Genomic DNA, 11,442 nt, shown 5'->3' with positions numbered 1-11,442 from the left:
AGGGACCTGATTTTTCCTATAAAAAGCCTATTTGAGACACTACTCAGTGTTCATTTGTGATTTCTCCGACCGTATAGATCCTATATACAATTTGGCGGCAGACAACTCAGACGAGAACACACGCATTATGTGTGCACCTAACAGGGGGATCTTCATAAGATCAGATAGACAGATTATTGGGTGGGACTGGGGAAAACCCAGTAGTCATGGTACACGTTGGTACCAATTACAAAGTTAGAGGGAGGTGAAAGGTCTTTAAAAATGATTACAGGGAATTAGGAGAGAAGCTGAAGTACAGGTGGTGTCTTCAGAAATACTGCTGATTCCACTACGTCACTAGAAAGTCAGCGGGAACTTAAGGAGATAATTGTCAGGAAGAAAGGGTTTGGGTTCATGGAGAACTGGGATGACTTCTCTGTCGGCTACAGGCTGCACCTCAATGGGGAGAATGCAGATGTGCTGGGGAAAAAAATGGTCAGATGGATGGAGGAGCTTTCAAACTAGAATCTGGGGGAGAGAGGTTAGCCGTGCAAATAAGGAGGTAGAATAGACAGAGAGTGAGACATTCAAGGAAAGTAAGGAGGAGAGTAACAGTAATAAATGTGCTAATAGTATTAAATGTCTGCAGGCAAATGAAAGAAGTCTTGAAAACAAAATGAATGAATCAGAGACTCTTAGGTCAGCCACAGATTACAGAAACCTGGTTGGATGAAAGCCATGACTTGGAGTCAAACATAGAGGGTTACACTACATTCAAACGGATAGGAAAGAAAAATAGGTAGACGGGTGTGTATTTTCGTTACAACCAACTTAAGACCTCAAGCTCAATGACGACATGGGGGGCAGCTTCGACAATGTACAGCACACATGCCCAACTCTTGGTGATTATATTTGACCCACGACACCAGAACCACCACACCTATGTGGGGCTATTATTGTGAATGGAGGACTTTGTGGGGCCCATTATTCTGTATGGAGGACTATGTGGGGCCCATTATACTGTATACTGGTTGGTCCACAACTTTATCCAAGTTTTTCATTTTGGCCCTCTGCATGTTTTGACCTTTACATCCCTGATGTAAAATCAGTATGGGTAATGTACATGGAATGGCAATAATGGAAAGCTGCTAATTGGACTTTGCTAGAAGCCTCCTAATATAGCTGAACACGTAGAGGATGATATGCTGCAACAAATTAAAAAAGCAACAAAAACAAGTCATGGTCAAAAGTGTTGGCTCTCTTGAAATTGTTCCAGAAAATGAAGTAATTCCCCCAGAAAATTATTGCAATTACATGTTTTATTATACACGTTTATTTCCTTAGCGTGTATTGAAACAGCACAAGAAAACAGAGAAAAAAAAGGCAAATTGAACATAATTTCACACAAAACCACATAAAATAGGTCGGACAAAATTATTGACACCTTGCCAAAATTGTGGGTAAACAACTTTGTTTCAAGCATGTGAAGCTTGTTCAAACGCAATTGTGGCAAGTAACAGGTGTGGGCAATATGAAAATAACAACTAAAACCAGATAAAAAAGGGAGAAGTTGATTCAATCTTTGCATTGTGTGCATATGTGTGGCACACTAAGCATGGAGAAAACAGAAAAAGAAGAAGAGAAGTGTCTGAGGACTTGAGAACCAAAATTGTTGAAAAATATCAATAATTTCAAGGTTATAAGCCCATCTTTTGAGATCCGGATGTTCCTCTGTCCAATGTGCAACATAATCAATAAATTTACAACACATACAGTCAAATATGGTGGAGCTTCAAAGAGGTTTTGGGGTTGTTTTGCTGCCTCTGGTCAGGTACCTTGACTGTGTGCAAGGAATCATGAAATCTGAAGATTAGCAAAGGATTTTGGGGAACAATGTAGTGCCTAGTGTCAGAAAGTTGGGTTTGCGTGCTAGGTCATGGGTCTTCCAGCATGACAATGACCCCAAACATACTTCAAGAAGCACCCAGAAAATGGATGGAAACAAAGTGCTGGACAGTTCTGATTAGCAATGAATCCGGATCTAAATCCCATTGAACACCTGTGGAGAGATCTTAAAATTGCTGTTTGGAGAAAAACATTAAAATTTGAGAGTCCTCAGTGGTTGATACAATCTTTTCAGTTAGCCATTAGTCAGTAAGCTTTCGAGACTACTCAGATCTCTTCAGCAGACATAGTATAACACAAAATCTGAAGAGTCACATATTTATACACAAGAGGGCACAGCAATAATGCAATAAATAAGACAAGTGACGTGAAGCAGAACTATCAGTTTCGGAAAGGGATAAGCAGTTGTGGCCGTAAATATGTGTGGACACAAGTAGATCTATTCTTTTTTTTCTTTTTTTGGGTGGCGATGAGAATTCATCCTTGTTTTAATTTTTTGCCCTGTCTTCCCTACATACAGACCCCCAGTTGGACATTTGCTACATATAATTAAGTACATTACATTAGTTGTGATGCAGCTGAAAGTAGCTGGGATCTTGTGGTCATGATGTGAGTTGGGAATCTTTATCTTGTCCGTGGTCATTATAAATGGACGGGTTTTACATATACAGTTGGTGAGAACAAATTTTGTAAGCTTCACCACAAAGGTGAAACTATCCTCCCGGTCAGTTTGCTTTCCCTCCCAGTACCTTTTCATTCTAACAGTGATAGGTTTCTGGGAGATTATACTTGTTCCTTTTATTTTTGGTTCTCCTTAGCCTGCCTTCTTTGCCCTATATGAATGTATTTTTGTTTCTCATTCAGAGATTTCGTATTTTACTTCATACTTTCCTTTTCCCTCGTTGAGAGTGTGTTGCAGCCTCCTCTCTAGTTCCTCAGGAGGTATGAGAAACTCCTCAACGGCTTATTAGTTAGTTAGGTGTGTGGTGGCATTTTTAGCTGTGCTGCTATGTTTTTTTTTTCTAGTTTCTACAGAGACTAGTTGGGTGTAGTTGCGGCATTCTCCCCTGTGTGGGATCTCTGGTGGCTATCAAGATGCGCTTTCTGGTTAAAACATTTCCCACATTTTGAACATGAAAAAGGCTTCTCCCCTGTGTGAGTTCTCTGGTGCTTATCAATATCCGATTTCTGGTTAAAACATTTCCCACATTCTGAACATGAAAAAGGCTTCTCCCCTGTGTGAGTTCTCTGATGTTTGAGAAGACTTGATTTCTCTGTAAAACATTTCTCACATTCTGAACATGAAAAAGGCTTCTCCCCGGTGTGAGTTTTGTGATGTTTGGTAAGAGTTGATTTCTCTGTAAAATATTTCCCACATTCTGAACAGGAAAATGGCTTCTCCCCTGTGTGAGTTCTCTGATGTTTATTAAGATATGATTTGTGTCCAAAACATTTTCCACAATCTGAACATGAAAATGGCTTCTCCTCTGTGTGGGTTCTCTGGTGCTTAAGAAAACTACATTTATGGTTAAAACATTTTCCACATTCTGAACATGGAAAAGGCTTCTCTCCTGTGTGAGTTCTCTGATGTTTGATAAGATTTGATTTCTTTGCAAAAGATTTCCCACATTCTGAACATGAAAATGGCTTCTCCTCTGTGTGAGTTCTCTGATGTACAATAAGATTTGATTTCTCTGAAAAACATTTCTCACATTCTGAACAGGAAAATGGCTTCTCTCCTGTGTGAGTTCTCTGATGGTTGATAAGAGTTGATTTCTCTGTAAAATATTTCTCACATTCTGAACAGGAAAATGGCTTCTCCCCTGTGTGAGTTCTCAGATGTATATTAAGATATGATTTCTGTACAAAACATTTCCCACAATCTGAACATGAAAAAGGCTTCTCCATTGTGTGGGTTCTTTGGTGCTTAAGAAAACTAGATTTCTGGTTAAAACATTTTCCACATTCTGAACATGGAAAAGGCTTCTCCCCCGTGTGAGTTCTCTGATGTATATTAAGATATGATTTCTGGTTAAAACATTTTCCACATTCTGAACATGGGAAAGGCTTCTCCCCTGTGTGAGTTCTCTGATGTATATTAAGATATGATTTCTGGTTAAAACATTTTCCACATTCTGAACAGGAAAATGGCTTCTCCCCTGTGTGAGTTCTCTGATGTGCGATAAGATTTGATTTCTCTGTAAAACATTTACCACATTCTGAACAGGAAAATGGCTTCTCTCCTGTGTGAGTTCTCTCATGTGCGATAAGATTTGATTTATCTGTAAAACATTTACCACATTCTGAACAGGAAAATGGCTTCTCTCCTGTGTGAGTTCTCTGGTGCCTAACAAGACTTGTTTTCTGATTAAAACATCTCCCACACTTGGAGCAAGAAAATCTATTCTTCGCTGTGTGAATTTTTTGAGGTTTAAGAAAAGACTTTTTGAGAGGAAAACTATTTCTATATTCTGAATGTGAAAATGGCTTCTTTGCATTAGGAGCAGTTTGTTTTTTAATGCTTATTTTGTGACTTTGATTTTCCTTAGTAGTTGGTAATGGATCAGAAGACAGGACCTGTTTCAAAGGATCAGATGACAGATCTTGGCTGTGAAGGGATGATTGTAAATCTGGAGAAATGTCATTCATTTGAATTGTATCCTGTTGGATCTGAAAATTATCTGATTTAAAAATTGAAGATGTCAGCTGTCCCTCTGATCTCCTGGTACAGACATCTGCCAAGAATAAAACCAATTATTATTTTTAATAAAAAATCCTTGAATTTTATATTTTTGAGCATTTCTACATAAACTGTCCGTAAAAAAGGCAAGTTATATAAAAAAATTCACTTATTCACCAGGACAATGACTGTCTAATAAAAAACCTCATAGGATGGACCAGTAGAGCGTAGTGTTCAACTGTTTGTTCATTCTGCCTCCAAAATATGGAATAAAAAGCCACCAAACAATGTTATGTAGGCGAAAATAATACCAATAAAAACTTCTACTTATTTGACAAAAAACAAGTCCCCACTCAGATCCATCATCTGTCAATGGAAAAGCCTTAGTTACTTACCGGTAACGGGATTTTTCGGAGCCCATGACAGCACCACAAGAGAGAGGATCCGCCCATCAAGGACAGGAAACCTACAGGTTAAAAAGGGCAGCACCTCTCTCTCGCCTCAGTTTAGTTAACAGAGCATGAGAGGACCGCCAAGGTTAGTTACAATAAACACATCATTACATTAAGTACATTACTTTCACCAACTTCTCCCAAAGGTGCACAAAACAAAGGAAAGCCAACTCTACGGGAGTGCAAAACACCAGTGAAGGGAGGGAATATACGGGTGCTGTCATGGGCTCCGAAAAATCCCGTTACCGGTAAGTAACTAAGGCTTTATTCGTTCTCCCATGACAGCACCACGAGAGAATTACAGAGACGAAAGGAAATTAGGGAGGGACCACTGCTTGAAGCACCCTTCTCCCAAAGGTGAGATCGGCAGAGACACCCAGGTCCAATCTATAATGCTTATAAAAGGTAGAAGGAGAAGACCAAGTGGCAGCCTTACATATCTCTTCGATGGAAAGCCCTGTTTTCTCCACCCAGGAGGTTGCTATCGCTCTAGTGGAATGAGCTCTCAACCCCTCCGGAACCTCCTTATTCCATGAGGAGTAGGCGAGGGATATGGCCTCTCTAATCCATCTTGCAATCGTAGACTTTGAGGCCTTACAACCCTTTCTAGCCCCCTGATGGCATATAAATAGGGAATTATCCTTCCTAAAACTGCGTGAAATCTGTAGGTATTTGAGTACGCACCTCCTCACGTCGAAAGTGTGTAGCCTCTCCTCTTTTTGATTTTTTGGGGGAAAGCAAAAGGTTGGGAGAACTACCTCCTGAGTTCTATGGAACCGAGTGACTACTTTTGGAAGAAAGGCTGGGTCAGGTTTTAATACAATCCTATCATCCTGAGTAAATGGCGGACATATGGAAAGAGCCTGTATGTCACTCACTCTTCTGGCGGAAGTCAGGGCCACTAACAGGGCTGTTTTAAGGAAAATAATTTTTGGGGAGGCTAAATCTAGGGGCTCGAAGGGAGGATTAGTTAAGGCATCTAGGACCAAATTCAAATCCCAGGGAGAGGATTTTGCTTTGATAATGGGTCTACACCTAAAGGAAGCTTTCATAAATCGTGCTATCCAATAATTAGCTGCAATATCGGAAGAAAACAAAGCTCCCAAAGCCGACACCTGTACTTTTAAGGTACTAGTGGTAAGCCCCAATTCTAAGCCCCGCTGCAGAAACTCTAGTATTTTCCCAATAGGGGGCCCCTCCTCTGGTTTAAATTCCGTAAATGATAAAAACTTCCTCCAGGTCGGTTGTATTTTGTCGCAAAGAAGTCCACTGTCGGAAGACCCCACATTGCCACAATTCTGGAGAAGATTTGAGGATTCAACGACCATTCTCCCTCTTTTATGGAAGTACGGCTTAGGAAATCAGCTGTGACGTTTTCTTTCCCTTTTAGATGAGTAACTGAAAGGGAGAGACAATGATCTTCTGCCTTCTGAAGAAGTCTGTCCGCTACCCTCATTAAGTCTCTTGAGCGGGTTCCCCCTTGGTGATTTATATAAGCTACCGAGACTTGATTGTCCGAGAGTATATGGACATGCTGGCCCTGTAAATATATAAGGAACTTGTTGAATGCATAATCCACCGCCAAAAGCTCCTTAACATTTGATGACAACTGTATCTCACTCCTTGACCAGGTCCCCTGAACTAAGTTTCCTTTGAAGTGAGCTCCCCAACCTGCAGCACTCGCATCCGTAGTTAAGACTGCCATCGGCTTACACTCCCAGGGGACCCCCCTAGAAAGATTATCGTGTCGTAACCACCAATGAAGGGAATGTATGGCCCGAGGACACAGGGTAAACTCACGGTCTAAATGTCCCTCTAGGACTGAGTTGTTATACAATACATCCCACTGAAGAGCCCTTGAATGAAATTGTGACCAACGAACTGCGGAAAAACTCGAGGTTAAGGTCCCTAATAGCGACATGGCTTTACGGAGTGACATAGAGGGTTTATCCATACACTGTCTTACCAAACCCTGGATTCTTGTAATTTTTTCTTCAGATAAATAACATAACTGTTCTTTTAGAATCTAAAATGGCCCCCACATACTGCGGAGCTTTGAGTGGAGTTAATCTAGATTTTTCTAAATTTAGAAACCACCCCAAGCCCTCCAAGACAGACATGGTCACCCGAAGGTGGGCCTCGCATTGAACAAAAGAGAAAAGAGTTTCCCACTATCAGGAGATCATCTAGGTAAGGGATTATTAGAATGTCTCTTTCTCTTATATGGGCCATAACCTCTGCCATTAATTTGGTGAAAATTCACGGGGCTATTGCTAACCCAAAGGGAAGTGAAGTACTGAAAGTGTTTAACCACCCCCTCAATTTCAATGGCCAGCCTCAGGTATTTCTGATAGTAACTATGAATGGGAATATGGTAATACGCATCCTTGAGATCGAGAACTACCATATAACAGTGGGGAAAAAGCAACTTTATTACTGTTTTCAAGGATTCCATTTTGAAAGTGTCTACTTTAAGGAAGCTATTTAAAGATTTTAGATTTATAATTGTCCTGAAACTCCCATGCGTTTTTGGGACCAAGAAGAGCGAGGAGTAGAATCCGAGACCCTTTTCTGAATCTGGAACCTCAATCAGGACGTTTTTCCTTATTAAGACTTGAATTTCCGATACGAGGGCAGTCTGGCGTTCTGGGGAGGAACTAGAGGGAACAATCATGAATCTCTTGTGAGGAAAAGCTTGAAATTGAAATTTTAGACCATACTTAATCAGGCTCAAAATCCAATTACTATGAGAAATCTGTTCCCAAGCTGGGAAAAATAATGACAATCTCCCTCCCACCTGGGCTGATTGTGCATTCCCTGGCTTCTGCTCATTTTTTGGAGATGAACCAAAGAGAAGGCCTCTACCTTTTCGACCTCTTTCTTCGGACTTGTCCGGTTCCCTGAAGAATCTTCTTCGGATGAATTTTCTTTTCCGAAACGATCTCTTAAAGGAGGGTAGAGGTACCGATGGAAAACCATTCTTAGGATCTCCGGCCTTCTCCAATAATTCGTCCATAGTCTGGCCAAAGAGATATTCCCCTTCACAAGGGATTGTACACAGCCTGGACTTTGTCTGTACATCCCCAGGCCAGCATTTAATCCATAACGCTCGTCGAGCCGCATTTGACAGAGCTGATGACTTTGCTGCCAATCTGACTAAGTCCGCAGACGCATCAGCAAGAAAGGCCGCTGCACCCTAAACCAGTGGAAGGGAAGAAATAATCTCCTTCCTAGAGACACCATCCCTTAGCTGACTGGAACAGTTAAACAGTCAAACCATCAGGGCTCTAAATGTGCAGGTGGCTGCTACTGCTGGTCTCAGTGCTCCTGCAGCTGTCTCCCATGCACCTTTTAAGAAGGTATCAGCTCGTCTGTCCAGGGGGTCTTTTAATGCTCCCATGTCATCAAACGGGAGGGAAGTCTTTTTTGCCGCTTTAGCGACAGCAACGTCCAGCTTTGGTGCTTTTGACCAAGAGGAACATATGGCATCCTCAAATGGGTACCTCCTCTTGAAATATGGAGGAACACTGCCCTTCCTGTCGGGTTTTTTCCACGCTCTATCAATGAGGTCTTTAACTCTTGTATTCACGGGAAAACGTTTTCTCTTTTTCTGACCTAATCCACCAAACATTACGTCCTCCACAAATTTTTCTGCCCTCATGTCTACAATGCCCATGGTAGGCTGGACAGCTTTTACCAAGGCATCAACTTCCTGCAGAGGAAAACACTGTCTATCCGATTCACTATCACAAGAAGAGAGAGCAGAGGAGGAAATGTCAGATATGTCAGAGTCTGAACCCGGCTGAGGTTCCTGAGAAATATGAGTAGATTCTGAGCCTTGCAAAGCCTTGCCTATTTCCTCTCTAATTAAAGTTTTTAGGCCCAGGGAAAACCCCGGGGTTTCCTCCGCCATTACTTTGTTAATACACAGCTGGCACAATTTCTTATTATATGCATCTGGGAGCAGATTGCTGCATAAGGCACATTCTTTATGTTTCGATTTAGCTGAACATTTCTTGCTCTGAAAGAGGAGTTTATAGAAAGAAAAAAGGAGGAGGAAACTATTAGTAGAACTTCCACGAAGATTCCACTTACCCCACAGAATATCTGGTACCGCAGAAGAATCCATCATAACCGGCGGGGAATCACGCTGAACCGGACCATTTTTTCTGCTCTTAGTGGTGAACTTCCTAGCTGAACGACTAGACCCAGACCGGGAATGACGTTGCACCACCAGTTGTGAGGGCTCCCCAGAGGGCTGCTCCTGCAGCAGTTGTTCTTGCTGAGGTGAAAGCTGCTCCTGTGAATCTCCCATGTCTACCAAGGTAACAATGGGCTGGGAAGCACCTCTGTATGTTGCCAGGACTCTTTTATACTGGCTATACCAGGTACCATGTGTGGGCTGATTTATTTATTTATTTTTATTTTTTTTACGAACCCAGGAGGGAGTTAATTGTTCCCACGTGGTTCCCCTCCCCCAGGTTGGCTCACCGCCGCCTGCCCAGCTGACGTTGTCTTCCTCATGGCTTCGGCGTCCTCATGCTCGCGCGCACTTCCCGGTTGCGCGCGCGAGCTCCGCCCACTTCCGGTGACGTCCCCGACGCACCGGAAATACGCCCGGTTCTCCTGCCTCGCACAGCGGGGGGGGACGTCCGCTAGCGGCTCCACACATGGCAGATATCTACCTCCCGTGAGGGGATGTCACGCCTGCCGCAACGCACACGGAGGTGCCCCAATGAGCCCTGCCGTGGCGTCTCCAGAGGCCCAGAACTGACAGCTCCATCCAGCGCCCTGTGGCTCCCTCTGGGGCAAGAGACCATCTCCTGCAGGTAAGCCTGCGAGGTCTCCCATCATGGACAGGAAACCTAAACTGAGGCGAGAGAGAGGTGCCGCCCTTTTTAACCTGTAGGTTTCCTGTCCTTGATGGGCGGATCCTCTCTCTCGTGGTGCTGTCATGGGAGAACGAATAGAACAGAGGTTTCCATATTATTAGTGGCTCAAAGGCTCTTGAAAAGCAACATGGCTTCCATAAACCAATACAGCAATATCCACTCTCCCAATGTCAGATCTCCCCCTCGCTTCTGAGCCTTGCAGTAGTTTATGTGCCTAAGTAAGTTACATTTAGCATCCATGTATTTGGTATTACTATAATGAGAACAACCCACTTAATTTACGGTGTGTGTCTCCTGGAGCACAATCTGGACACTATGTGTTGGGTAATAAAACAGCATATTTGCAATTTTCACTCTCCAACATCCACTGTGTGCTAATTTCTGGAGAGTGACTGTGGAGTCAAAATAGTCACTTCTCCTATAAATTAATTCACTGAAGGTTATAATTTCCAAAATGGAGTCACTTTATGGGGATTTCTACTGCTCCGGTTTTCTGCCATTTTGTCATATTAAGGCTTCTGCAAAAGGTGTGTCCCATCTCGTCTGGGACGTCGGCTTCTCCTCCTGCTTCAACTTGTGTGACGTTTGCTTTTGTCACCAGGCGCCGCCTTATTCATCCTGCAGGCAGCGCTGGTGATGGAGGAGACGTCAGAACCAGAAGCTCTGGGTGGCTCATGCTCTGTCCAGCCACTAAGATTAGGGAGCCTGGGACCAGTAGTACCATCCAGTCTGGCAGTATGGGTGTGTCTGCTGTCCAGCTGGAATAATCTGCTCCCGGCTTCAGCCATTTGGAGAGCACCACACCCTACTAAAGCTGGAAGCATATTGCCGGAAGCTGCCAGATACAGCCTTGTTCTCCTCTGGTTCAGTCCTCTGTGCTCAGCTCCCGGCTTGTGTATTTGTTTCCTGTTGTGACCCCGGCCCGTTTACTGACTACTCTTGTGTCTTCTAATTTTGTATTTTCTCTGCCCTCCTGTTCTGACTCGGCTACCAGACTATTCTTCTTCCCATCTCACACCACAGAACAGCAGGTAATACCGTGGCCCAAGCCTAGGGGTCTCTGTGTAAGTCCAGATCCATGTAGAGAGGTTAAAGGGTGATGAGGAAAGTAATTTGTGAAATATGTAAACGGGGTAGATAAGGCAAGGCTGTTCGTGGTAGCCATCTTTTGAGCTTCCAAAGCGCCCCCAATACATTGTGTCTGCAAACTATTCCAGCAAAAACTGCATTCCTAATAGCTAAATTGCGCTTCTTCCCTTCTTAACCTGCCATGTACCCAGACAGTAGTGTACAACCATATATAGGGGATTGTCAAATTCAAAAGAAGTTGGAAAATAATTTGTAAGGTCCATTTGTTTCTTATTATCCTTTGTGAAAAATTTCAAAGTTATCACCACATAAAGTGACATCTGTCAGATTTGAAAAATGGGGCCTGATCATCTGCACATTCTACGTACGCTGTCATTTGGCTTTGTAGTTTACAGACCTGGGCAGGTAACGGTCAGCGTCTCCTAATCCCAGGGGTAGGTGGATC

The 11,442-nt window shown here is 43.0% G+C and overlaps 1 protein-coding gene across 2 annotated transcripts in view; it reads right to left on the bottom strand.

Moving 5' to 3' along the window:
- Positions 1-1,280: 1,280 nt before the first annotated feature.
- LOC141213615 (uncharacterized) overlaps positions 1,281-11,442 on the bottom strand; it is a 33,831-nt gene continuing 23,669 nt past the window's right edge. For both annotated transcript variants that reach the window (XM_073665223.1, XM_073665222.1), the window contains exon 9: positions 1,281-4,619. In XM_073665223.1, coding sequence (XP_073521324.1) covers positions 2,923-4,619 — 1,697 coding nt within the window. In that variant the 3' untranslated portion in view covers positions 1,281-2,922. The remainder of the gene's footprint in view (positions 4,620-11,442) is intronic.

The sequence above is a fragment of the Phyllobates terribilis genome, unplaced genomic scaffold (genome assembly GCF_046119375.1).
Source record: "Phyllobates terribilis strain yellow unplaced genomic scaffold, ASM4611937v1 Scaffold_200__1_contigs__length_3551848, whole genome shotgun sequence".
In the NCBI taxonomy this organism is placed as follows: Eukaryota; Metazoa; Chordata; class Amphibia; order Anura; family Dendrobatidae; genus Phyllobates; species Phyllobates terribilis.
This window is presented reverse-complemented; position numbering and strand designations above follow the sequence as displayed.